At 39.6% G+C, this 27,544-nt stretch overlaps 6 protein-coding genes and 1 long non-coding RNA gene across 9 annotated transcripts; 5 read left to right on the forward strand and 2 right to left on the reverse strand.

Moving 5' to 3' along the window:
* The first annotated feature begins 2,504 nt into the window (after window positions 1–2,504).
* LOC104814848 (ABC transporter G family member 42-like) lies at window positions 2,505–10,231 on the forward strand. Its single transcript, XM_010543063.1, has 24 exons — window positions 2,505–2,542; window positions 2,844–2,928; window positions 4,034–4,164; window positions 4,248–4,362; window positions 4,462–4,535; window positions 4,628–4,715; window positions 5,007–5,166; window positions 5,259–5,335; window positions 5,412–5,465; window positions 5,539–5,629; window positions 5,732–6,315; window positions 6,400–6,713; window positions 6,801–6,961; window positions 7,043–7,300; window positions 7,384–7,461; window positions 7,547–7,620; window positions 7,713–8,045; window positions 8,143–8,433; window positions 8,510–8,593; window positions 8,673–8,806; window positions 8,901–9,128; window positions 9,215–9,386; window positions 9,481–9,735; window positions 9,851–10,231. The coding sequence occupies exons 3-24, from the start codon at window positions 4,034–4,036 to the stop codon at window positions 10,121–10,123; spliced, it is 4,029 nt and encodes a 1,342-aa protein (XP_010541365.1). The 5' UTR covers window positions 2,505–2,542; window positions 2,844–2,928; the 3' UTR covers window positions 10,124–10,231.
* A 148-nt stretch (window positions 10,232–10,379) lies between these two features.
* Window positions 10,380–14,689, forward strand: LOC104814850 (uncharacterized protein YKR070W). Of its 3 annotated transcripts, none has more exons than XM_010543067.1 (13): window positions 10,380–10,554; window positions 10,680–10,783; window positions 11,010–11,045; window positions 11,307–11,380; window positions 11,500–11,540; window positions 11,801–11,872; window positions 11,973–12,159; window positions 12,324–12,419; window positions 12,499–12,566; window positions 12,771–12,981; window positions 13,077–13,160; window positions 13,255–13,332; window positions 14,602–14,689. In XM_010543067.1, the coding sequence occupies exons 1-12, from the start codon at window positions 10,430–10,432 to the stop codon at window positions 13,321–13,323; spliced, it is 1,167 nt and encodes a 388-aa protein (XP_010541369.1). In that variant the 5' UTR covers window positions 10,380–10,429; the 3' UTR covers window positions 13,324–13,332; window positions 14,602–14,689. The 3 variants fall into 3 exon arrangements, with proteins under 3 accessions (XP_010541369.1, XP_010541370.1, XP_010541368.1); XM_010543068.1 differs by lacking the exon at window positions 14,602–14,689 and adding an exon at window positions 14,527–14,545; XM_010543066.1 differs by lacking the exon at window positions 14,602–14,689 and having other exon boundaries at window positions 13,255–13,508.
* LOC104814849 (ankyrin repeat-containing protein At5g02620-like) lies at window positions 13,255–17,360 on the forward strand. The gene is made up of 4 exons (XM_010543065.2): window positions 13,255–13,332; window positions 14,527–14,987; window positions 15,272–15,659; window positions 16,250–17,360. The coding sequence occupies exons 1-4, from the start codon at window positions 13,327–13,329 to the stop codon at window positions 17,120–17,122; spliced, it is 1,728 nt and encodes a 575-aa protein (XP_010541367.1). The 5' UTR covers window positions 13,255–13,326; the 3' UTR covers window positions 17,123–17,360.
* A 643-nt stretch (window positions 17,361–18,003) lies between these two features.
* LOC104814852 lies at window positions 18,004–19,601 on the reverse strand. Its single transcript, XR_771989.1, has 3 exons — window positions 19,514–19,601; window positions 18,887–18,983; window positions 18,004–18,821 (listed from the first exon to the last, which is right to left on the reverse strand). It is a non-coding gene; the product is annotated as an uncharacterized LOC104814852 (long non-coding RNA).
* LOC104814851 (laccase-17-like) lies at window positions 18,474–20,902 on the forward strand. Its single transcript, XM_010543069.2, has 6 exons — window positions 18,474–18,618; window positions 18,717–18,856; window positions 18,922–19,166; window positions 19,261–19,389; window positions 19,476–20,456; window positions 20,548–20,902. The coding sequence occupies exons 1-6, from the start codon at window positions 18,496–18,498 to the stop codon at window positions 20,676–20,678; spliced, it is 1,749 nt and encodes a 582-aa protein (XP_010541371.1). The 5' UTR covers window positions 18,474–18,495; the 3' UTR covers window positions 20,679–20,902.
* Window positions 20,903–21,618: 716 nt separating this feature from the next.
* Window positions 21,619–22,545, forward strand: LOC104814853 (protein FAM133-like). Its single transcript, XM_010543070.1, has one exon. It carries the CDS (start codon window positions 21,710–21,712, stop codon window positions 22,379–22,381), a length of 672 nt encoding a protein of 223 aa, XP_010541372.1. The 5' UTR covers window positions 21,619–21,709; the 3' UTR covers window positions 22,382–22,545.
* A 512-nt stretch (window positions 22,546–23,057) lies between these two features.
* LOC104814854 (laccase-17) lies at window positions 23,058–25,986 on the reverse strand. Its single transcript, XM_010543071.2, has 6 exons — window positions 25,367–25,986; window positions 25,129–25,280; window positions 24,789–25,033; window positions 24,566–24,694; window positions 23,498–24,478; window positions 23,058–23,382 (listed from the first exon to the last, which is right to left on the reverse strand). Exons 1-6 carry the CDS (start codon window positions 25,676–25,678, stop codon window positions 23,252–23,254), a joined length of 1,950 nt encoding a protein of 649 aa, XP_010541373.1. The 5' UTR covers window positions 25,679–25,986; the 3' UTR covers window positions 23,058–23,251.
* Window positions 25,987–27,544: the final 1,558 nt, after the last annotated feature.

The following is a 27,544-nucleotide window of genomic DNA, read 5'->3' on the forward strand; positions in this document are numbered from 1 at the left end:
TGGTTACTTGCAATGAGAAGCAATAACAAAAATTATCATTGCTAAAAAATAATAATATTATTGTAAAAACAGTTTAGAGGTATGATGATTTTGAATATATTATTTTAGTTTTGAGAAAAAATAAAAAAAATCGTCTGTTTTTATGAATCTATCTATATATATTAAAATATAAAAGAATGAAAAGACGAACTTCTAAAATTTATTACCCAAACAATAATAATAATTAAAACTTTTTTCCTAATAATTATGTATATATAAACAAATAAGAACTAATTATTTTAGAAAACTCTAGCTAAAATAAAATATAAGAGAAATAGGAAAAAAAATGTATTTAACCAAAAAAATCTATGCAGGTTGTGTTTTGCACGTAAAAAATATTCCTTGTTTCGAGTGATTTTCGGAGAGCCAATTGAGAATTCCGACCGGCTATAGCCAGTTGCGAAAAATCTATATGTCAGAGAAATCTCAAAGAATAGATCTTTTGACGAATAGAAAAGTGGCACGTGTACAACATAGAATCAACCCCAACCGTCCAACCACTCTCTAAGGTCAACATCTTCTTCACCTGTCCTTTTGATCCGACGGTCCACTTCCCTCCCTGCATTCCTGAAAATCAGGAATTTTCCAACTTTTTAAGAATTTCACTCGCACACACAAACATATATATATATATATATATATATTATTGACATATATTTTCAGACATGTCACATAATATATGTGATAAAATTTGGGACATTTCAATTAATTAGAAAAAATAAATACTCCCTCTATTTCAAAATAACTGTTGTTTTAAGAAAAAAGATAAAAAATCACATATAACCTTATTTAATGATAAAAACAATATTATCATTAATAATTTATTGGAATTTGATAGGGATAAAATTGGAAACTATTGTAAAAAATATCTCGAAAATATAGAATGACAAATATTTTGAAATATAGAAAATAATCTAAAACTACAAATATTTTTGAAACGCAGTGAATAATATATAAAAAAAATGGGAAATGAATCGAAGACGTGGACACTTTTTATCCGTAAAATATTATCATTAATAATTTATTGGAATTTGATAGGGATAAAATTGGAAACTATTGTAAAAAATATCTCGAAAATATAGAATGACAAATATTTTGAAATATAGAAAATAATCTAAAACTACAAATATTTTTGAAACGCAGTGAATAATATATAAAAAAAATGGGAAATGAATCGAAGACGTGGACACTTTTTATCCGTAAAAGGAAATGTATTTTGTGGCAACCCCTCAATATTAAACTGAATCAGATAATATATTTAATTTATAGTTGCCCACTCCAAATGCTAATATAATATATTAAATAAGTTTTTTTTACTATATTGGGTAATTTTTATATGTCGCATGTTGCATATCATTGTCCTTTCATTATTTGGACTGACCAATCATTGTTCCTGTGCAATTATTGTATTGGTCCGACTATGACACGGCAGTTTGGCCCTTTTGTCGCGGGACTAATGGAAGTTATAGCAATACCCTTATCTATTACATAATATAATATGAACACACACACATATACACATATACATATATATTAAATGAAACAAATTAAAAAAAATTGTATAACAATTAAATTGATATAATTTTTCAAAAAAAAAAATATATGAATTGAGAAATAAATGAATTGAAAACATCCATCCCCAATCATAATTATAGTAATCAGATTTACAAAATAATATATATTATATATGAATATAAATGTTGGAGATAATGGGACCATAGATTTGGGCTTATTAAGATAAATAAAAAAAAATTCCAATTAGAATATCTTTTGGGCTAGGCACTTTGGGCTTTCCATCGATGATAACAACACGTGTTTCAGATAGTGTAGCCGCACGTGTTGACACCACCACTTGGCAAGTTTTCACAAGGTTTATTTATCTTTGACGATAAGTATTTGTACATTTCAAATCTTATATTTGCAAAAGTACAAAATTATCATATTTATATTTTTTATCCGACCCGAGGATCATATTTACCGAAAAAAAGAATTCTACCTTTTACACCAAATTGAAATTGGAATCCCAAACAAGACATTGAACATGTGATTTTCATATGTGAAGAGAAAAAAATTCAAAAACTTGTATATAATTAATATAGAATTTGGAAGCTTCGGAAAAACCTCCAAATGAGTTGGCAAGAACCATGGTCAATATACTGAGTTTAGTGGTTCGATTCCTTGCCACTCATCTGTCGTATGTTAGTTACGATTTATTTACTTTTCATGTGTGTATCGCAAACTCGTGTACATGGACGTATATGGACGTGGGGGTTTATGGGAGTGTGAGGCATTGCGGGGTTCGGTCCAAAAGGTTGTATGATGGAGTACCCAAAGATATAAAAAAAACCAAAAAATGAATTTGGAAGCTTTTACCCTAAAAAAAGGCAAAACCTCTGAATGAATGGTGGGTTGATCATTAATTAATTCATCATCTTTTATAGGGCATCAATTCTCTGGGCGCCTTCCCCCTCGTCACCCACCTCCCAAAAGCACTATTCTGCCGGTAAGATTTTAATTAATTACTTTCAAAATTTTAATTCAAGCTAATTCATGGCCCCGTTTGATCATCATTGTTTCGTGCATGGAAACCGTACTGTGCAATGAACCCTAATGCCCCATGTTGATTGCATTATTCTATTGAATTTAATCTAAGATATTAGGTTGTTTTAATGTAAAAGATCTAAATACATGATTTTCCGTTTGCGAATTCGGATAGAAAATTCAACATTTGGTATCAGAATTCTGGTTCGGATTTCATTTATGAAATCTCTTATAATTTGGATACCTATGTGTTTGCATCATAGAAGAAACTGATGAAAGCTAAACAAAAGGAAGCAGCTTGAACGAGGAATAACAAAGGAGAAGTCTGCCATAATCCCACCCACCGAGGTGAGATTTTTAATTCATTGCTAAGATTTTTCATAATTAAAATTTTGATTCGAAATTTTTTTTTCCAGATTTTTTAGAATGTTGATCAATTTTGAACGGTTTTTACCATTCGTGACAAATTCACTGTCATATTAGGGTGTTAATTTTAGTCCGAATCTCGAAGTCTGGTTCTAACCACCGAAAAGTATAGGATTTTGGGTTTAAATTTATATGCTAAAAAAAATTCACTTTTCGATCGGACTTTAGATCGACCTGAAAACCCGATTTAATTTTTTTTAAAAATGAGAAAAAATCTCTGTACATAAATATAAGAGTAGGATATCAATCGGGCCGGCTCGATCCGAGTCCGCACCTGAGAGTTTCGGGTTCAGGCTCGGACCAATCCGATTTTTTCCGGATCTATATAACCAAACCCAAAGTCCGACCCTATAGATTTCCGACTCAGATCGAGTTAGGTCAAGCCGTACAATTTACATTGTAAATATATTTTTTTCTTTTTTTAATTAAGATTTATATATATCCGTGTTTTGGGCCGACCTGAATCAAGCCCGAAGTCCGATGTGAGCAAAGTGCGAAAACCTAATTTTTTTCGGACCAAAAACTTAGGTTTGAAGGCCGCTATTTTTCGAGTTGGATTGGGTCAGATTTCGGATCTCGGGCCTAAATTGACACCACACTGTTAAACGGATCGGTCTAATCCGAGTCCTATAGAACCGGACTTAGCGCTTGGTTCTATAGATCTGAAAAAATTCGGATCGATGAACTCAAAAACCCTGAGACTAAGTGCCACGTCATTTTCATGATTTACAACCGTTAGAATGCGGTTTAGCCGTGTCCTGATTCTGTCATGATATTGTGCCCACCATTTTTCGCATATCCATATATGCATAGCAAAATAGTGTATCATAGGAAATAAATAATATAATTTTGAATAAAATAAGCCAAAAATAAGGATGTAATTCAAGTGGGTTTTATTTAGAAAAAAATCATGCAAAATTCAAATTGACATCTACAAGATGGATTCAGTTAATGCCGAACAACAATGTATATATTAATACGGGGTGTGTTTTACATTACGCTTCTCTCTGCGAATTCAACTCCTCAGATGGCTTCAGAGACGGAGATCGAAGAGACTCCTCCGGTTATTGATTCTCGGTCCTACGACGGCGATGTCGGGAACAAGACCGTCAACGACAACCTTTTACTGTTCCAGAGAGTGAGGAAAAGATTCGACAAGTAAGCTGCCAGCATTTCAAAAATAAAAAATAAAAAAATAAATGTAGGATGCAAAACGCTAAAAGAGAATCTTATATACGTAGAGTCGGCATGGAGTTTCCAAAGGTGGAGGTAAGGTTCAAGAACATTAGTGTAGAGGCAGAGTGCGAGGTGGTCCGTGGAAAGCCTCTCCCTACTCTCTGGAATTCATTCATCTCCGTGAGTTTTACGCTGAATTTTTTTTTTTTGCTGAATTTTGTTCCATTTGATCTCCGTGTTCCTGAAACCTTTTTTTTTTTTTGGGAAAAATTGTGTCAGGTTTTCATGTTTGCCAAACAGCGAACAAGGAGGAGTATCTTGAGGGATGTTAGCGGCGTAATTCGACCAGGAAGGTGACAAAACAAAACCCAAACATCGGGGATCATGTGAAGTGTTGTATCTATTCGGTCTAAAAGATGGAAAACGTATCGTTGTCTGCTCGCAGAATGACGTTGTTGCTCGGCCCTCCTGGTTGCGGCAAGACCACGCTTCTTCTGGCGCTCTCTGGTAGACTCCGCAACACTTCTTTGCAGGTGCGAATTACGTTTTACATGCAACCGGGGATATCCGAAATCCGGGTACCGAGCACTATATCTGAGATGGAGATTGTGGTATAGGGTGAGAAGAAAAAAACACATCCGAAAATCGAGAATTTAAACTCGGGTTCGACTAATCTCGAGCACCCAACTCTCTGCGTCCCAATCAAAACAGATCTGAAATCGAGTAATATCTCGCGAGACTCGAAAGTCTCGAACCCGTGCCTACCCCTAGTAGATACAAAGCTACATGTGTTATGAGGATAAAACATGTGTTTCGTTTCACAGGTTGAGGGAGAAATAAACTACAATGAACACTCGTTTTCGAGCTTTGTTCCAGAAAAAACAGCGAGTTACGTGAGCCAAAACGACGTTCATATCCCCGAGTTAAGCGTAAGAGAGACTCTCGACTTCTCTGCATGCTGCCAAGGCTCCACATATAGTGACGGTGAGAAGCCTTTTCTTTTCCTTTAAAGAAAACTTTTGCTGCGTTTTTCTGCTTTGATAATATCATCTTTGTTATCTTCTTCTATGCTTCAGAAACCATTAAAGAGATCAATGAGAAAGAAAAGCTGAAAGGAATAGAACCCGATCCCGAAACCGAGACGTACATGAAGGTTATTGATACATCTTCAAAGATATAAAAGAAACATCTTTCGCCTCGACGTGTTCTGTAAATGTGTTAACCTACAGGCGGGCTCAGTGGAGGGGATGAAGAATAACATCCAAACCGATTATATTCTCAAGGTACTTTAGTTTATATTCATGTATTTAGTACTATGATTTTCCATTGTTACAAGTTTATTTACCTACATTTCAGATCCTGGGGCTCGATACGTGTGCGAATACTCGGGTGGGAGATGAAGTGATACGGGGAATATCTGGTGGGCAAAGGAAAAGATTGACAACAGGTACTTGTGCTTTATGAGCTCAAAACAGAAATTGGATGCAATGACAAAATCCCGAACCCGAATCATCGGTTTAACACTAAACAAGTGTGTATGTGGTTGTAGGCGAGATGATTGTCGGTCCGATTAGGAACTTATTCATGGACGAAATCTCCAACGGTTTGGACAGCTCCACCACATTCCAGATCATCTCTTGTCTCCGACATTTCGCGTGCATGGGCGATGCCACTGTCTTAATATCGCTCCTTCAGCCGGCGCCGGAAACATTTGAGCTGTTCGACGATTTGATTCTTATGGCAGAAGGAAAGGTAGTTTATCACGGCCCACGGACCGAAATCTGCAGTTTCTTCGAGGACTGCGGATTCAAGTGCCCGAAAAGAAAAGGTGTGGCGGACTTCATTCAAGAAGTGATCTCCAAGAAAGATCAAGAACAATATTGGTGGCGGACAGACCAACCATACGGCTATGTCTCCACAGACCAATTCATTGACCGATTCAGAAAATCGCATCTTGGATTGGAGCTAGAGGAGCTCCTCTCAAAGCCTTTCGAGAGTTCCCGAGCGCACGAGGACTCGTTGTGCTTTAGAAAGTATTCACTAAGCAAATGGGACATGCTCAAAGCTTGCACGAGGAGAGAGCTTCTCTTGATGAAGAGGAATTCTTTCGTTTACGTGTTTAAATCCGGATTGGTACGTTCCTGATCCGCACGAAAATCTTTTGGTTATCATCCTCTATACTATTTTTTAACTTTACAAAAATCGTTCGCGATGTAGTTGCTTATCGTTGCGGCAATTACAATGACGGTGTTTCTTCACACCGGAGATAGAACAGATGTGTTGGATGCAAACTACCTAATGGGATCTCTGTTCTATGCCCTTTTCGTCATCCTAGTAGACGGATATCCCGAACTAACGTTTACGTTGTCTAGACTTACCGTTTTCGGGAAACAAAAGGAAATATACTTCTATCCTGCTTGGGCATATGCAGTTCCTTCGATCATATTGAAGATTCCGTTGTCACTCATGGAATCTTTCGTTTGGAGTTCGATGACTTATTTTGTCATCGGTTACAGCCGCGAGGCATCAAGGTAAAAAAACCTTTTGAACAAAAACCAAATCATCGATCCGTGTTTTCGAGTACAAGTGAAATTAACATATCTTTGTTTTCATTTTAGGTTCTTTAAGCACTTCCTCATATTGTTTTCGCTCCATTTGTCTTCCATATCAATGTTTCGTGCCATTGCCGCATTATTACGTACTTTCGTTGCCTCCACGACCATGGGAGCAATCTCCATACTTGTTGTTGCCTTATTTGGAGGATTCCTCATACCAAAACGTGAGTATATATAGTTTACTGTAATATCTTGTACCATTTATGGACCTCTCTATTCATGTCTTTGGCCCCTTGGTTTGTCAGATTCCATGCCTTCTTGGCTTGAATGGGGATTTTGGCTTTCTCCATTGTCATATGTGGAGATTGGTATTACCACAAACGAGTTCTTGGCTCAACGGTGGAGAGAGGTGATCCATGGAAACATTACTCTCGGGGAACAAGTGTTGAGTGCTCGGGGGTTAAACTTTGGTAGTCGTTTTTATTGGGTGGCATTCTGTATTATCATCGGTTTTTCTGTGTTCTTCAATGTCGTTTTCGTGTTGGCCTTAACCTTTTTGAAGGGTAAGTTCATAAGTTCGATACACTTGAAAACCGCATATATAACATATTATTGTATGATAGCTAACTCGACACTCCAAATTCAGCTCCACAGAGGTCGAAACCAATCATTTCAGACAGAGATTCGAAACCCAAACCTGAACTCGTTCCACAGCCTAAGAACAGTTAGTTTGCCTCTACATTCTTTTAACCTCTCAAATAAGTGGAAACTTATATAATCTCTAAATTTCAATTGATTTCATTTCACAGGAAAGGTGGTTTCACCATTTGAACCCCTCAGCGTCACATTCCAAGGGGTGCAATATTATGTCGACGCTACTCCGGTAAGCATCACTTAAGAGATTCAGACCGAATTCTCTGATTCTCGAATCGAATGCAAAGCTGAACATGTGTGTATTAAACACTCTTTTGTTAGGAGATGAGGAAGAAGGGTTTGCAACAGAATAAACTGCAACTTCTCTCGGACATTACAGGTGCATTTAGACCCGGTGTTCTGACAGCTTTAATGGGCGCCAGTGGCGCCGGGAAGACAACTCTTTTCGACGTTCTGTCTGGAAGGAAAACCGGAGGTACTATAGAAGGAGAGATTCGTGTTGGAGGCTACGTTAAGGTTCAAGACACATTCGCAAGGGTATCGGGCTATTGTGAACAGTTTGATGTTCATTCTCCCAATTTAACAGTGGAAGAGTCTTTGATGCATTCCGCTTTCCTTCGACTCCCCGGTGACATCGATACCAAAACCAAGAAAGTAAGGCATAATATCTCTATATAACCCTAACTAAAATCAACCATTGACGTCTTCTTTCACTAAGATTTTCTTTTTTTTGGGGAATACATCGCTTTAGGAAATTGTCAATGAAGTCCTCGAAACAATAGAGCTTGAGGAGATCAAGGAATCCATGGTGGGTATACCTGGAAAAAGCGGTTTATCCACTGAACAACGCAAAAGATTGACAATAGCTGTGGAACTTGTCGCAAATCCGTCGATCATATTTTTAGATGAACCAACTACAGGACTTGATGCGAGAGCCGCTGCCATTGTAATGAGAGCTGTCAAGAACATTGTTAGTACAGGTCGAACAGTCGTTTGCACGATCCACCAACCGAGCATAGACATCTTTGAGGCTTTCGACGAGGTATAATATATAGTTCGGTGCATAAACACTATTTTTTTAAAGTTTTGATGTACACTTTTAGCTTCTTTTGTTGCAGTTGATTCTGATGAAAACCGGTGGAAAGCTCATCTATTATGGGCCTATCGGACAAAACTCAAGAAGTGTTATCGAATATTTTGAGGTTAGTGTGAGCCTTTCCATTTAAAATGGTTGCTTATTTGGTAGAAAGCCTCAGTGACAGCAAAAACGATTTATCTCAGAACATATCTGGAGTCCCCAAGATCCAAAGTAACTATAATCCAGCCACTTGGATGTTGGATGTCACTTCGAGATCCATGGAGAACGTTCTCGGGATTGATTTCGCGCAAACATACAAGGAATCTGCCTTGTTTATGTAAGTTTATCTCCAATCTTCGGGCACCGGTGACTGTTGCCCATTTGGTTTGTGTTCGGCATTGATGTGAAAAACTCACTGGTCTTGAGGGCAGGGAAAACAAAGTTGCGGTCGAACAATTGAGCTCAGCCCCTCGGAACTCAAAAGATTTGCACTTCTCTTCCCGTTATCCTCAAAACGGGTGGGCTCAATTCAAGGCGTGCCTCTGGAAACAGCAGTTGTCTTACTGGAGAAACCCATCTTACAACCTGACACGTCTCGTTTTCGTTTCTCTGACCTCCGTACTGTTTGGCCTTCTCTACTGGCAGAAAGCGAAGAAGATGTAAGTTAACGACCACAACCACCTGTCTGATTATAGCTTAAACTCATGGAGACTAGGATCTTCATGTCCCTTGTTTCTTTTTGTAGAAACAATGAGCAAGATGTTTTCAGCGTACTTGGCTCAATGTACATTTCGGTGTTCTTCATGGGGATGAACAACTGCTCCACAGTTCTATTTGTAGTGGCAACAGAACGAAACGTCTTTTATCGAGAACGATTTGCTCGGATGTACTCTTCGTGGGCGTATTCATGGGCTCAGGTAAACAATTTCTCATCATGGGAGGCTACAAAAACACTCGGATAAACATCTTCTTGTTGAACTCGTATATGTTTTTGCTCATCTTCATCATCAGGTAGTAGTGGAGCTGCCATACTCGCTTATCCAGTCCCTCGTTTTCATAGCGATTGTATATCCTATGATGGGTTACAGCATGTCAATTGCCAAAGTTTTATGGACTTTCTACATCATCTTCTGGTCGTTCCTCATCTTTAACTATCTGGGCATGCTCCTAGTAGCCATAACGCCAACTCTGCACGTCGCATTCACCTTGCGGTCAGCGTTTTACGCCATGGTGAACCTGTTTTCCGGCTACTTGATGCCAGAACCGGTAAGCCCACACGTCTTGAGCGTACATAGAATGCACATCTCAACATGATTCAAACCCAAAAGAATTGAAGCGCATGCGGATGCGTAAACTTTTTCACATGATTTTTTACTTGTAGAATATCCCAAAATGGTGGTTGTGGATGTATTACCTCAATCCTACTTCATGGGTGTTGAATGGATTACTCACCACACAGTATGGGGACATGAACGAGGAGATCATTTCAGTGTTCGGACAAAGGGAGACGACGGTCTCTTCCTTCTTGGAGGAATACTACGGCTACAGACAGGACATGCAAGTGGTCGTGCGCACCGTTCTTGTTGCTTTCTCGATCGTGTTGGCCTTTATGTTTGCCTTCTTCATGGGCAAACTCAATTTCCAGAAGAAGTAGACCGGCAAAAGGAATGCTTGCTTGTACTGCATTAATGATTATCCGTTTTTACAAAGACTTTGTCAAGAAACAAGAATTTGTACTGTTCGATGTCAATCAAAAGTTCAAAACGACAAAAGATGAAAAGGAAGAGACTTTACCGGTTTGGTATATAAAAATAAAATTAAACCAAACCGGTTTGAAATTAATAAACCGAACATGAGAACGAATATCATCCAAATCGGTACGCCCACACCTAGTTTTCGGTTCACGTCATTTCTCATCTGCCTCCGGATCAGTTGAGCGAAGAAACGGAAGAGAAAGCGAATGAATCATCTCCGGATCTTCGCGAGAAGATCGCTTCAGTGGCGGAGGAACAATCTCCGATCACCGTCTCCGTTTTCGTCTTCTCTCCCTCGCTCGTTCTGTCACTCCTCGGCTGAATCCAATCGGTCAGTTCTCTCCTCTCTTAGCTGAACCCTCTCTGCTTCCGATGATCTCCAGCGAACTGCCTGAGCTTTGTGTTCCTTTTCCATTGATTCTCTCTCTTTATCTTCGATTCTCTGGAAACACACAGTCCGTCCTTCGGCATTGCCTTCGACATAGATGGCGTTGTTCTTCTCGGCCATTCCCCCGTCGGCGGCTCCCCCGGTGCCGTCCGAAGACTCTACGATGATTCTGGTATGCGCTACATCTACCACCGTGTATATATGTATAATTTCTATGTATTTGGGTAGCTTTTATTCGTGGATTGCTGGGCTTGTTGGAATTTCGACTGATTTGGTCTCTCAAAGATATCGTTTTGCTATGGATAATGGAGATACGTGCAACTGACCGATTACTGGATTGATAGACAATCTACTCGACGAGTTTGTGATGTCTTAGTTTCTCTGTGTTTCTCTTGCAGGTGCTTTGAAGGTGCCTTTCATATTTTTGACGAATGGTGAGTCTCTGTATATTTATGTCATCTTCCTTAGGGTAATAATTTTCTTTTAAAAGTATATTTTACCAAGCAATGGAGTCTGAGAATTGGGTTAAAACATGTTAACGAATTATCTGGCTGCAACTGTTTGGCTAAAGTTCCAAATGGGTCAAGGTGGGAAAACAGTTTATGTCCCTTTTGTCGGGGAGTCTGTGTCTGTGGCTTTTCTGTGAAGTTCTCGGATCATGATTGCTCATCCGGGTTTGTCATCGGATTTGACAGGAGGTGGCTACCCTGAATCCAAACGAGCCTCTGAGTTGAGTCAACTACTGGGGGTGAACATTTCTCCATTCCAGGTTTAAAGCTTTAAGATAATGCATCTTCTCTCTTTCTGTGAATGTAATCATAACCACCAAACGTATCCGGCAGATGTTAACACATCGAGTGAACTCATTTGGATATGTTCACGATGCAGGTAGTACAGGGGCACTCACCTTTTCAAAAGCTGGTGAATAGGTAAGCAACTTAAACCGGATTATATTACAAACAAGTTTGAGCTTGTTTCCAGATATTTTCCCTTACATGTGGACTGTGAACATAACACATGATTCATCAGTCGGTGTGCTGATGCTTAACAACACATTTAGGAGTCCTTACCTTGAGAGTTGAGAATATGAAGGTCATCTTAATATGTACATCATCTAGCCCGAGATAGATAGGATTATCCCTTATTTCTTGAATTTGACCGTCATCTCTTCTGTGATGCCTTTGCCCAGGTTTGAGAATGAGCTTATTGTTGCAGCTGGAAAGGGAGAACCTGCTGCAGTGATGTCAAACTATGGATTTAAGTAAGTTTTTTCAGTTCACTTTCTCATTATTTCTGATTTCAATTTGTCCTTTTTTCCCGAACTTGCATTACCTGGACGTGCTTTGTGCCTCAACTTTCAGAAATGTCATTTCGCTAGACGAATATTCGTCTTTTTTTGACAACATTGATCCATTGGCGCCGTATAAGAAATGGGAGACTAGACAGGAAGGTGCCGAGGAAGTTCATTCAAGAGACCGTATACTTTCACTTAGAGTTCAGGCGGCATTTATTGTTAGTGATCCAGTTGACTGGAGCCAAGACATCCAGGTATTCTTTTCTTCTTGCTGGTCGATAATGTGACTTGTTACGAAACCCCCCCTGTGAATTCTACATATAAATGGTTTATGGCATTTCATCTTCTGTACTCTTTACGGTGTGTTTAGAACTTAAAGTGATCGCATTGTCTTGCCCATAAAAAATTGTTCTTTTAGGTTCTTTGTGACATTCTACGGACTGGTGGACTTCCAGGGAAAGGAATCGGACCCCAACCCCCATTGTACTTGGCCAACGATGATTTGGACTACCAGGTTCTCATGATAACATCTGATGTTTTTATCCATTTTCAACATATAATTTGAATTCTGATGAACAGTGACTAAAAGGCAGACTGCATTTCCTACTGAACGTCTTGGTATGGGAGCCTTCAGGATTGCATTAGAAGCCATCTTCAACAGGTAACAATTGCTGCGTATATGTGTTCGTCTTCATATCGCTTGACATTGTTAGTTTCCTACTTTCCTTATTAAAAATCAGCTGGTTTTTCTAGTGCAAAACGTAGATGTGTTCTGATAAATTCAAATTCATTTCTTGCCGTAACGAGTTGGGGCAGAAGCAGTAGTTTCAAAATTCTGTCTCATGCTATGGATATTACCATGCAGAGTTCATCCTACCCCTCTGGAGTACACGTCTTTTGGGAAACCAAATCCATCCGTGTTCAAGAACGCTGAAGATGTCCTGAGGCAAATCGTAACGTCTGTTCCCCACTCAGATCAACGTGTAGGGGATCATTCTAATTCAGGAAGTCACCACTTCAGGACGTTATATATGATCGGAGACAATCCCAAAATTGATATTAGAGGGGCACGCCAGGTTTGCTTTCTCTCAAACTAGAGCTGCTTCTCCACTACCCATTCCGTACAAATCTGCAAAAAAAAAAAACGTTATGCGTCTAACCTCCGTTCCAGGCTGGGCAGCCATGGTTTTCGATCTTGACAAGAACCGGTGTTTTCAAAGGGAAAGATAATCATGGAGATTTTCCAGCCGATCTGGTAACTGAAAAACATTCATAAGCATATTTTTTTCCATGCAATCATGAATCAGTTAATCTGAAGGGCCTTCCTGAACTATACTGTCTTCTTTCAGGTTGTAGACACTGTTGAGGAAGCAGTGGATTACATTTTGACAAGAGAGTCCACAAAACAACACAGCTAAGCGATGGAGGTACCCTTTGAGTTTATATGCTTTTGCCGATTCACCCTTTCCTATAAAGATTGAAGATTTTTATTTTTTATTTATATCAAAATACATATTACATTGATGGGTTCCATTATGTTAAATTACTTTGAGAGGAAATAAGATTTCGAAATAAGAGAACGTTAAAGGATTTCGGTGCAACATGTCTAAGATCTCGATCTCTGTTGATGTTTTTGAACTAATTCTGTCGATGATAGTAACTCCTGAATAGAATGCTTAGGATTGGTTTTAACACTAATCTTAGGATTAGGCTTTCATTAGGAGTTAATTAGACTTAGGTTTTATTAACCTGTAAAGATGCCTGTCTTAGGACACATGACCATTAGAGATTTGATTGGATTACTTGTTCTGAAAGTAATGTGATACTTTCCGTGGTGGATTTTCGATTCGGATATGTGAAATCCAAATTGATCTGAATAACATCTATTCATATCTGAATCAAATATGATCTTAAGACGGTTGGATATATTCTTTCAAATTATATTTGACCAAATCTGAATTGAAAATGAAAATGAAATTAAAAAAACACTGAATACCAAACAAAAATAGGTTTTGAACGTGCGTATTTTTTTCTTAACGAAAAACCGAATACAAACATGATCGAAATCCGATATAAATGCCGATTAGGTATAGAATATTACTGAAGAAGGGGATATAGGTTTCTTCCAAAGCTGCAAGTCACAATTCTATCTGGGTTCCTGACATGTCGGAACTGTCTGAGGCGAGTTCTATCTGGGTACAGACCGGAAGTCCTTTTCACCCATATTAGATTTGGTCTGTTTTGTCATATATGGTGTTCTGTTATATAGACACATGAAGGTAGTTTATATATCTCTCTATTAAAAATAGTAGTATGATCAATGAATGGGTGAGATTTCTTCTTCCGTTCTAACATTTCTAAATGGAGGTTTCGAAAAAATCTGGAAGAACAGAGAGGTTAAATAAATTTTTCAAAAAAAAAAAAAAAAAAACATTATCACCTTCTTCAAACGGAACTCTTGGCCTCTGTAATGTAATCATCTCCCTATTGATAGCAAACCGAACCCACGAAATCACTTGTCCGAATCCGAAATGGAAATCCTCGGAAAATATTTTCTTCAACCATTGCAGAATAGACATAGATGTTCTTCTTGATTGTTTTTTTTTTCTTTTCATTCACAGATCATTTTGGTCGTCTCTCTCTCTCTCTCTCTCCATCGAAGATCTGTTCCTCGTTCACATATCATTTTGTTTCAGCTTCTTCCAATGGAGGAGGCATCAACATCTGGAAAGGCAGCTTCCGTTAGGAAGAAAATGGCGAAGCAATTGACGGGAAAACGCGAAGACTCGCCTCTCCATTCGGCGGTGAGGCGAGGAGATCTCACAGCAGTGAAGGAGATTCTGAGTGAAACCGGAGAAGATGAAGATCGGTTGAGAGAATTATTACAGAAGCAAAACCAATCGGGAGAGACCGCCCTTTACGCGGCGGCGGAGTACGGCGATTCCGATGTGGTCGGAGAGCTGATTAAGCATTACGATCTCGCCGACGCCGAGACCAAAGCTCGAAATGGGTTCGACCCTTTTCACATCGCCGCCAAACAAGGAGAATTGGGTAAGCTTTCTTCGAGTACTGATCCGACCCGGTGCATAAATTGAGATCTGAATCCAGATTTACGAACAAATTGCGAAATTGCTTTCGACAGGTGTATGGTTCATGCACTGCCACTTGGAAGTACACACCAGCTGGGGCTTGAAGATGGCTTGGCTTGTTCTTGACGGAGACAAACCAGATCAGAAACTTCTTCCTCCTCCTGCAGATTTGCCCAAATGCTGAAAATTTCATCTTCTTGCTTCGCGACCTCGAATCTCCATCCCCCATTTTGTTTGTTCCTGAGCAATTTGTTATTTTTCCCCCTCCGATTCCCAGTCTGTGTGAGCTAGCCATGACGGTGGATCCGTCGAACACGACGGCTCTCCACACAGCGGCGGCACAGGGGCACGTGGAGGTCGTCGAGTACCTCATCGAGGCCGCCGGAAGCAGCCTGGCGGCGATCGCCAAGAGCAACGGGAAGACGGCGCTTCACTCGGCGGCGCGTAACGGACACGCGCGGGTGGTGAAGGCGGTGGTGGTGGCAGAGCCGGATACGGCGACGAGAACGGACAAGAAGGGGCAGACGCCACTTCACATGGCTGTAAAGGGTCAGAGCCTGGACGTAGTCATCGAGCTCATGAAGGGAGGTCGTTCTGCTCTGAACATGGTGGATTCCAAGGGTAACACGCCATTACACGTCGCCTCGAGGAAGGGCCGGACTCAGGTTAACCTCCTTTTCTTTTTCTTTTTTAACATCATCCATTCGGTTGGGTTTAGCGTAAACCGAACTCATCATAACCGCATAACACATTTTCGTAATCGAACCGAATTTGAGAAGATTTTTCTAAAATAAAATAAAAAATCCAACTTGAACCAAAACCAATTTGGTTAATAATCCAATAATTAAACCAAATAATATAACCGATCAAATACCATATAAAAATTGAATGATTTTAACTCCAACCAAATAAAAATAATAAGAAAAAATCGTTTTTTTTAAATAAATATTTTTGTAAAAATAATTAAAAATTGAACCCAATTGAATATGATTATAGTTTTTCTAAATTGGAAGTAATTGGATCCAATTATAACCAAACTAAATTCGAACCTCTAAATCGAAGACCAACCGAATATAAGAACAAAAGAAAAACCAACAATTTCTTTTTAAAGGAACATTTACCAAATCTAGTACAAAAGACCAATGGATTTCTAAAACCAAAAAAAAAAAATCTAATTTAATATAACCCAACAGAAAAAACGAAATAGCCGCCACTAAAATCAAGATCCAGCTTACGTGGCATCGTCTCTCTGTAGATAGTAGAGTTGCTTCTAGAGAACAAGGGAACGAGCACGAGAGCCATAAACCGAGCCGGAGAAACAGCTCTCGACACTGCCGAGAAAACCGGCCACGAGGAAGTCGCCGTCGTTCTCCGAAACCACGGAGTCCCCTCCGCCAAGTCCATCAAAAACCATGCGCCGGCCGCAAACGAGGCGGCTCGCGAGCTCAAACAAACGGTGAGCGACATCAAGCACGAGGTCCACCACCAGCTCGAACACGCTCGGGAAACGCGGAAACGCGTTCAGGGGATCGCCAAACGCATCAACAAAATGCACGTCGAGGGCCTAAACAACGCCATCAATTCCACAACCGTGGTCGCCGTTCTGATCGCCACAGTCGCGTTTGCGGCCATTTTCACCGTCCCGGGACAGTACGTGGACGATCCGAGCTCGGTTTTGTGGGGACAGTCCCTGGGGGAGGCGAATATCGCGGGGAGACCAGCGTTTACAATATTCTTCGTGTTCGATTCGATCGCGTTGTTCATATCGCTGGGCGTTGTGGTTGTCCAGACCTCGGTGGTGGCGATCGAGCATAACGCGAAGAAGAACATGATGGCAGTGATCAACAAGCTGATGTGGTTGGCCTGCGTTTTGATATCGGTAGCGTTTTTGGCGTTAGCGTTTGTGGTAGTGGGGGAGGAGGAGCGGTGGCTAGCGGTGGGTGTGACGGTGGTGGGAGCGTCGATAATGCTGACGACGCTCGGGACGATGGGATATTGGGTGGTGAGGCATCGGATCGAAGCTTCCAACGCAAGAAACGAGCAGAGAGAGTCCATGTCTCGGTCCAGACAGCTCACGGGATTGATCGAGTTTTCCGGGATTTTGTCGAAGAGAATGTATGCCATTTAGATGTATCCGAGTGATTAGAATCACCTGAATGTATGTGTCATAACTGTAATGAGAAAGCAGAAAATAAATAAATGGCCGTATAGAATTTCGAAATTCGGACAAGACAGAAAATTATTCGGTCAGATTTGTTTAGTTTGATGATGTCTTGTAAGGACTACGAACACCGAATCTACCGGAAAACGGCTGTGTCGGATATCATGGTCTCTTTGTTTGCCCAGAAACTGAAAGGGAAGCTGGAAATTGATGAGCTGGTTCCCCAAATACATGCGAATTCGAGTTTTTTCGGGTTTTAGGATTCAAAAACCATTGTCGAGTACGGAATTTTCGAATACTCAAATTCCGGATATCCGAATTCCGATATCTATGACATACTTTCCCTGTTCTTATTTTGTCGATGAAGACGAGAGAGCGGACTCAAGGGACGAGATGAGAGGGTGGAAGAGCGCGAGACGAGAAAAAAGAGATTGGAGAATACCGTAAAACTCGTTAGAATTGAGGTTGTGAATTGTTATCGATTTTATGATTTTGTTTAGAATATTTTAATATTTAAAATATCAATTTAGAACATTTTACCATTTAAATTATCAATTAGATAAAACAAAAAATTAAATATTTATTTATCATATTTTATAAAATTTGAATAGTTATATGGGATTTTTCCATTCCTTTTCTTTTTTACTAAAGAAAACGTCCAATGAGGTTTCTTCACTCTTTCATCCATGACCTGTTATGGATATTCCATAGCTGACCCTCTTTTGATAGCTACAGTGTCTCTTTTTTTTTTGGCTTAATGTCCAAATTTTCGTTTTTGCCATTTGTATTTCTAATAGAATCCCAACTCCAACACAAAAACTATAATAGCTATTTAAAAAAAAAATAGAGGTGGTCTAATCCTCAATTATACAATATAAACGGATAATCAATTTCATTACACAAATCCGACAAATCCATATTCTTACGCATTGAGTGTTACAAAACTAAAACGCAAATTGGCTTGTCCTGAAACGCAAATGGTTTCAAGAACCCTAATCGCCATTAATACACTGCCATCTTTCTTCACGTTAAAATGCCTTGTCCTGAAACAAAACATTTAAAAAAAGAAAGAAAGTTTTCGACTTGAAGAGGAAGGAGATCAAAAGAGACAACCTTTTTTAGATTTATCTTTGACACCACTCCTTAAGCTGTGTCTGGTCTAACAACTGGTCAACATCAGTGCAGAATTTCACAAAACTATTACTATTTCTCTATCTCGTTTTTCAAGCAAAACACCCACCCTCCCATCCTATATATTGGCCTCGATTCAAACCCATTAAGCACATTTACAAGAAAGCAATCCGAGCTAGAACGGACTCGGTCATACCTCCATTTCTTTTATGGATTTTGCAGGAACAATGACACTTTCCATGAAGTTTCAACATTTCCTTGCTCTGTTCTCTTGCCTTCTCGTTCTTCTTCCTTCGCCTGCATTTGGTATTACAAGACACTACAAGCTTGAAGTAAGGCCAACTTCATGTGCAGTATATGAATTGTTAATGGGGAAAGGCAATGTGGTTAACAGAAAATGCAAATAATGATCAATGTTTCACATGTGTAGATCAAAATGCAAAACGTGACACGTCTCTGCCACACGAGGAGCATTGTTTCGGTTAACGGGAAGTTCCCAGGGCCTCGGCTGGTGGCAAGAGAAGGCGACCGCCTTCTGATAAAAGTCGTCAACTATGTTTCAAACAGAATGCCCGATAAAAGAAAAAGGCTATCACTAACCGTGATTTTTTGGCTTTTGCGGGGTGTGAAAACAGGCATGGGATCCGGCAGTTGCGTTCTGGTTGGGCTGACGGACCGGCATACATAACACAGTGTCCTATTCAAACAGGACAGAGTTATGTCTACAACTACACCATTATCGGACAGAGAGGCACACTCTGGTACCATGCTCACATTTCATGGTTAAGATCAACGATCTATGGTCCACTCATCATTCTTCCCAAACGAGGCGTTCCTTACCCATTTGCCAAACCTTACAGAGAAGTTCCCATGATCTTTGGTAAGGATGATAACCAATCCAGAACCATCATATACACTATGAAGCTTACATGTCGAGAATTTAGCAACATTACTGATTATCTGTCAAATTACAGGGGAGTGGTTCAATGCAGACCCCGAGGCAATCATTAACCAAGCACTTAAAACAGGAGGCGGTCCTAATGTTTCAGATGCCTACACAATCAATGGGCTTCCCGGTCCATTATACAACTGCTCAGCTAAAGGTAACATGCAAATGATTGTTGCTTCCTACCTCTTAATCTTGATTTGATAGAATACCACCTAATCTGGGCAAATGGATATAAAACAGACACATTCAGACTCAGAGTGAAACCTGGGAAAACATACCTTTTACGGCTAATCAATGCTGCACTCAATGACGAGCTCTTCTTCAGCATTGCAAACCATACAGTAACAGTTGTTGAAGCTGATGCGATCTATGTTAAGCCATTTGAGACGGACACCATCTTAATTGCTCCAGGCCAGACCACGAACGTTCTCCTGAAGACGAAATCTCAATACCCGAAAGCCTCATTCTTCATGACTGCTAGGCCATATGTCACAGGTCAAGGCACTTTCGATAACTCTACGGTTGCAGGCATCTTAGAATACGAACCACCCAAAAGCACCAAAGCCATTCACTCAAAGACCTCTATCAAGAACCTTCAACTCCTCAAACCAGTGCTTCCTGCCCTAAATGACACAAATTTCGCTACCACCTTCACCAATAAACTGCGCAGCCTGAACAGCAAGAGATTCCCAGCAAACGTGCCTACAGAGGTCGATCAGAAATTCTTCTTCACGGTGGGATTGGGAACTAAACCTTGCAACCAAAAGAACCAGACATGCCAGGGACCTAACGGCACGATGTTTGCAGCCTCGGTCAACAATATCTCCTTCATAATGCCCACAACAGCTCTCCTCCAATCTCACTATTCCGGCCAGTCTCATGGAGTATACAGCCCATATTTTCCCCATGATCCCCTCATCCCATTTAACTACACTGGGAATCCACCTAATAACACCATGGTCGGTAACGGGACAAAGCTGCTGGTTCTACCCTTTAACACCAGCGTGGAGCTGGTGATGCAAGACACCAGCATTCTCGGAGCCGAAAGCCATCCTCTTCACCTCCATGGATTCAACTTCTTCGTTGTCGGCCAAGGGTTTGGGAATTTCGACCCGAACGAAGATCCGAAGAACTTCAATCTCGTCGACCCGATTGAGAGAAACACAGTCGGTGTGCCTTCCGGTGGTTGGGTGGCGATTCGATTCCTTGCAGATAACCCAGGTCGGTAAAACAATCGAACATCTTGTACGCATCTTTGCTTGCAAGTTCAATGTGCAGATTTACGAACAAATTGCGAAATTGCTTTCGACAGGTGTATGGTTCATGCACTGCCACTTGGAAGTACACACCAGCTGGGGCTTGAAGATGGCTTGGCTTGTTCTTGACGGAGACAAACCAGATCAGAAACTTCTTCCTCCTCCTGCAGATTTGCCCAAATGCTGAAAATTTCATCTTCTTGCTTCGCGACCTCGAATCTCCATCCCCCATTTTGTTTGTTCCTGAGCAATTTGTTATTTTTCCCCCTCCGATTCCCAGTCTGTGTTTCACAAATTTGCTACGTGAGAGATGAGAAAATTACTGTATGTAAACACGGAAAAACGCTATGTAATTTACGCACCTTGACGCGAATAACCCCCGAGGAAACAAAGTTTTCACCTTTGTTTTTACCCAAAACAAAAAACGTTTTCACCTTTGAACGAAAAGTTTTCGTCTTTCTAAATCCAAGTACAATTATGAGAGTAATTATTTGTTTTTTAGTATTCGGATACATATATATATATATATATATATATATATATATATATATATAATATGCTAGTTTTAAAATTTTAAAAGTGTCTAATAAAAATAATATAAATCAGAGTCAAAGGTAATTAATATTACATGCCATGTAAATTAATATTAAAAGTTATATGCTTCGTAAAGTTGAATTTCGAATAAAATTGGGAACAAGATTTAAAAAAGTTGGGATATTATAAAATACATCAAAAAAATTTGCACGAAATTTTGTGATATAATATGCCAAAATATTTCAAATACACTTCTACTCGTACTTGCTATTTTTAACACGATTATGTTATGTAGAACGTAATTATAAACAATAATTTTCTAGTTATATATATATATTATGTTTTAGTTTTACAGTCGTATTCTAAATGCGCCTTTATAAAATCAATCTATGATTATATTATAATTTAATTGTTATGATAATTTTTTTTTCTTTTTATCATTTCTATGTAACAGTAAAGTTTGGAAATTTTGATACTTTTAGTAAAATATCCCAATTAAGACTGTTTAGAGATGCAATTAATTAGGGATTTATTTAATATGATTAGGTCTTTAATTTCTCCTTTTTTCTTGCACGTGGGTCTGCAGGCTGCAGCTCCTGTGAAACCTAAAACCCTTGAAAAATCCCTAAATCGTTGATTTTTGTCGCTGGGGCTCGGCGCGAAGATCGTTGAGATACTATCCCCATGAAGACGGTCACTGGAAAAGTCATCAGCGCCGAGCCCTTCTCCATCTCCAAAGCGGCGTCGATCCTCTCCAAATTTGCGTCATCCGAGAACGGCGCTACGCAAGCCGTAAGCGCGTACCTCCGACGCACCTCCGCGGCCTTCAACGAGCTGAAGGGTCTTCACAGGGGCATAAAAGTTTCGTCCTTGAAGGAGAAGAAGCCCAGGTCCGACGTTACACTGGAGCGAGACCCGACCCGTGGATCCGGCGAGCCGAATCGATCCAACGACGTGAGCTGGGGAATTTGCGATGGAATTCAGAAGAAGAAGCATAAGAAGAAGGAGGAGAGTGACGGGGTTGGTGAACTGGTTGGGAATGGTGACCGGGAAAGCAAGACCGTGACGGAGGAGGAGCCGCTTCATGGGAGAGTAGAGGCGAGTCAAGGACCGAGTCAGGATGGAGCGAGTGAGACAAAGGAGGGCAAGAAGAATAAGAATAAGAAGAACACGAAAGACAGAAAAGAAGCTGGAGATGTTGAGGGCGGAAAAGTAACAGCGAAAGGTAAAGCAGAAGACGTTAATAGGAAGGGCGAGAAAATGGAGAAGAAGAAGAGGAGGAAGAGTGATGGAGAAATGGTTTCCGAGGAGAAGAAGAGCAGGAAGAAGAGAAGGGTGGAGGAGTTAGATAATTGAAGTTGGTTGCTTTTTCCAATTCTAGTTGAAAAATGAGGAAAATTTTTTGTAGCTTAAGGTTTTACTCTGGCAATTTGGATTCAGAATGATTTGATATACGAAATTGTGATAGGAAGATATTGTCTTTGTGAAATCATGTTATATGCAATGGCGTTTGCATTGTTTTGGCATGTTGTTTTTTCTCTTCTTTTTTATGTCCTTGAATACCTACTCTGTGATTGCTATGCCTTGAAGATGTTTCAACGTGAATCTGTAAGTGTTCAGATTTTGATTGAAGATGGACTTAAGGAGTTTCTTTTCAGTTTATGTGGAGAAAATCCTATGCGAAAACTCGATTTTCTTAAGGAACGTCAAAGTCGGGACTCGGGAGCTTGAACAGTGGAGGAAGAAGTGCTATGGAGAAAAGTTGATCGCAGCAAGAAAGAAAGATTCTGATATTCTATTCAGCTAATCTCTGTTGGAACATATGGTTCTCTTATGTCATTGTCAGGTGCGCAAATGCTTTCCGCTGTTCATGTAATTCATTAACCATTTCAGAGAAACGCAGAATCCAAATTTCTAGTCAAAATGGTTTATTGTTAGAATAGTTCTTTATTATCTGTTTTATGCTGTCGTTACTGTCTGGTTACATCTGATCAGTTGTATAGATAGAAGTAGACTGTAGAAGTCATATGGGTGAGCAAAAGGAGAACTCAAGTTTAACAGAAATTGATCTCATGTATACAAACCGACAAAAACAATTTATTTAACACAAAACGACCTCATCTCAAATTGTTAAATGGCCGGAGAAATGCAAAGAGCTTGAAATCAGAAAAATAAAACAGATGAGACACAAAAAAGGACTCGAATGGCAGAGCAGGAAGGTGGGTTTCAGCATCTTGGCAAATCTGCCGGAGGAGGAAGAAGCTTCTGGTCAGGTGTATCTCCATCTAAAACGAGCCAAGCCATCTTCAAACCCCAGCTGGTGTGTACTTCCAGGTGACAGTGCATGAACCACACTCCTGTCAAAGGTATTGCCCACATGTTCATTTCATTCTTTCTTTTTTTCACATTGGATGTGTGTAAACATAGGTATATGCCAAACATTATGTGTAGTGTTTGATTTGTTTTACTAACCTGGGTTATCTGCAAGGAACCGAATGGCTACCCAACCACCAGATGGGACACCGACTGTGTTTCTCTCTATCGGGTCGACAAGATTGAAGTTCTTGGGATCCTTTTTAGGGTCGAAATTCCCAAACCCTTGGCCGACAACAAAGAAGTTAAATCCATGAAGGTGAAGAGGATGGCTTTCAGCACCTAGAATACTGGTGTCTTGCATCACCAGCTCGACGCTGGTATTAAAGGGTAGAACCAGCAGCTTTGTCCCATTACTAACCATGGTGTTATTTGGTGGATTCCCAGTGTAGTTAAATGGGATGAGGGGATCATGTGGAAAATATGGGCTGTATACTCCATGAGACTGGCCGGAATAGTGAGATTGGAGGAGAGCTGTTGTGGGCATTATGAAGGAGATATTGTTGACCGAGGCTGCAAACATCGTGCCATTAGGTCCCTGGCACGACTGGTTCTTTTGGCTGCAAGGGTTAGTTCCCAATCCTACCGTGAAGAAGAATTTCTGATCGACCTCTTTAGGCACGGTTGCTGGGAATCTCTTGCTGTTCAGGCTGCGCAGTTTATTGATGAAGGCGGTAGCGAAATTTGTGTCATTAAGGGCAGGAAGCACTGGTTTAAGGAGTTGAAGGTTCTTGATAGAGGTCTTTGAGTGAATGGCTTTGGTGCTTTTCGGTGGTTCATATTCTAATATGCCTGCAACCGTAGAGTTATCGAAAGTGCCTTGACCTGTGACATATGGCCTAGCAGTCATGAAGAATGAGGCTTTCGGGTATTGAGATTTCGTCTTCAGGAGAACGTTCGTGGTCTGGCCTGGAGCAATTAAGATGGTGTCCGTCTCAAATGGCTTAACATAGATGGCATCAGCTTCAACAACTGTTACTGTATGGTTTGCAATGCTGAAGAAGAGTTCGTCATTGAGTGCAGCATTCATTAGCCGTAAAAGGTATGTTTTCCCAGGTCTCACTCTGAGTCTGAATGTGTCTGTTTTATATCCATTTGCCCAGATTAGGTGGTATTCTATCAAACTAAGATTAAGAGGTAGGAATCAACAAATCATTTGCATGTTACCTTTAGCTGAGCAGTTATATAATGGACCGGGAAGGCCATTGATTGTGTAGGCATCTGAAACATTAGGACCACCTCCTGTTTTAAGTGCTTGGTTAATGATTGCCTCGGGGTCTGCATTGAACCACTCCCCTATAATTTGACAGATGATCAGTTATGTTACTAAACTCTCGAAATGTAAGCTTCATAGTGTATAAGGTGGTTCTTGATTGGTTGTCATCCTTACCAAAGATCATGGGAATTTCTTTGTAAGGTTTGGCAAACGGGTAAGGAACACCTCGTTTGGGAAGAATGATGAGCGGACCGTAGATCGTTGATCTTAACCATGAAACGTGAGCATGGTACCAGAGTGTGCCTCTCTGTCCGATAATGGTGTAGTTATAGACATAACTCTGTCCTGTTTGAATAGGACACTGTGTTATGTATGCTGGTCCGTCAGCCCAACCAGACCGCAACTGCCGGATCCCATGCCTGGTTTTACACCCGCAAAAGCCAAAAAACACGGTTAGTCGTAGCCTTTTTCTTTTCTCAGGAATTCCTGCTATAACTTTGTAGCATATTATTACCAGTGAATGGAGATATTGTTTGAAACATGGTTGACGACTTTTATCAGAAGGCGGTCGCCTTCTCTTGCCACAAGCCGAGGCCCTGGGAACTGCCCGTTAACCGAAACAATGCTCCTCGTGTGGCAGAGACGTGTCACGTTTTGCATTTTGATCTGCATAAAGAAACATCCATTGTTATTCACTGTCTTAACAAAGATCTACTAGTACTTATCTACAAACGGTAAACAAGTTCACATACTTCGAGCTTATAATGTCTTGTAATTCCAAATGCAGGCCGAGGAAGAACTATGAGAATGCAAACCAAGACATAGAAAAGAAGCTGATACACTGTGAAATCCGCCATTGCTCTGTAACTTTGGAAGAAATTAACGATGTTTCCGGTTCTAAGCAGGTGGTTACTGAAACCTTTTCCCTGTTTTTTCCTTTCTTTTTTCTTGTGTATGGGTTCATGGGTTTGAACCAAAGTGAATATATAGGAAGGAGGTTGGGTTAGGTCTTTGCTTGAAACATGAGATAGAGAAAAAAAATATAAGCAATTTTTATGAAACATGGGAATTGATTGGTAGAGAAGCTCGCTTTGGAAGCTCTGATATTGACCTGTTGTTGTTAGAGCATGAACAGCTAAAGAGTGGTGTCAAAGATAATCCAGTTTCCTTTGACCTCTTGTCTGTTTGAGCCCTTACATTCTGTTTCCTTTACAAGACACGACTTAGATCCAAGAAAGTGCCAACTAGTTTTAGGTAATAATAGTTTCAGTTCCTGTTTTTTTACTTCTACTTGGCTTCAGTTAAATTTTCAGTTTTATTCATCACAGAATCTTTGAAAACAGATCTCTTGAACCAATGTAGAACTCCCAAGTTTTTGTCTGATTCTAATTTGTGATCTAAATGGTGAAAGATCAGATGCAGGAACACCAAAGGAAGGCTTTTACTGTTTGATGAAGATGAGATTTTTTTGTTTTTTTTTTTTTGGAATATCATTGAACTAGTGCAGTAAATCAGATGAATTTCTGGAAGAAATGATTACTTTAATTTTTATTTTTTTTCAGGTGGGCACTTTTTAAAATTTAATATGAGATTGGAGGTTAAAAAAAAAACATTTGGAGATTGTTTGGAGGTGAAGCAATGAAATTAGGGTTAGACATCAAATCCATGAAGTGTATGTATATACACCATAGGCATATAGGATGTGAACAGTGGAGAAACCTCAATCCAAGCAATTTTTGCGCAAGCAAATGACCTAACCTCTGTTATTTCTTCTTCACAAAGGCATCCCATTTTTGGTATTAACATATTTATACACATGCACACATATACATACATACATTCCATCGACATATATTTATATATATAATTACAATGTTGGAAGCACAATTTCACTTCGGGTAATCTTATAATTGTGTCCGCAAAACTATACATATAATTCTATATTAAACTAATCATATTATCCAAAACTTTTAATTCAACCGGTGAAATATGGGTGCAAAGCATATGTCTCGTCCCAAATTCGAATTTCAAATTTAGAGAAAGAACATATAATTCAAATCATACCGTTGGTTCTCGATCCCAAAATTAGTATGGATTTCAGTCCGGTTACAAAAAAACACTAATTATATTTCCATTAAATACAGATATTTGTGAGATTTGATTAATATTCGATAAACCAGATCAAACTTCTAGCATTTGAATAAATAGAATTATTTATATATACGACATATTTACGTATATATGTTGTATATACATATACATGTATGCATAAACATACGAGAAGCATATTTAAAAGAAGTTTGATTAGAATGGAGGGAAAGTTGGTGCATCCCTTCTTTTTTTTAGTGACAACGTAGTTGTACCAATCCTTGATTTGTACTTACAAATATGCATGTATGTATACAAATATACGTATACCATACCAATATACAATTGGAAAGATACTGCTCACCTTTACGCTAATATGTAGATGTATATGTTGGAAACGAATCTCAAGGCCAGAAATTTTGAAAAATATTTTACCTGTTACATATGTCTAATAATTATATATACACAACTAAATTCCATAGACTTCTTGTAAACACACAATATATTTCTCAATCATAATGTACGTGAAAATTATTTTGTTTCCACTGAAAAATATTCCCTCCTTTTAATTTTATATGACAGTTTTAAAATAAATTTTTTGTTTCAAAATAAATGTATATTTTGTGATATTATTTTCCAAATTTATACTTTATCAAATATTCTGCATATTTCAAGTTAATAATTCTCCGAGTATTTTATTTTTCCATTAAAAAAAGTCTCCTTAATGGGCCTAATCAAAGCCCATTAATTTTCCAATTTCTACTTGTAACCTTTGTAGCAAAACGAGAGAGTTCCGCACGTGTGGTGGGGGGGGGGGGGGGGTGAAAAAGTTGGGTTCCAAA

This window comes from Tarenaya hassleriana, unplaced genomic scaffold, assembly GCF_000463585.1.
Source record: "Tarenaya hassleriana unplaced genomic scaffold, ASM46358v1 Cleome22, whole genome shotgun sequence".
Classification (NCBI taxonomy): domain Eukaryota; kingdom Viridiplantae; phylum Streptophyta; class Magnoliopsida; order Brassicales; family Cleomaceae; genus Tarenaya; species Tarenaya hassleriana.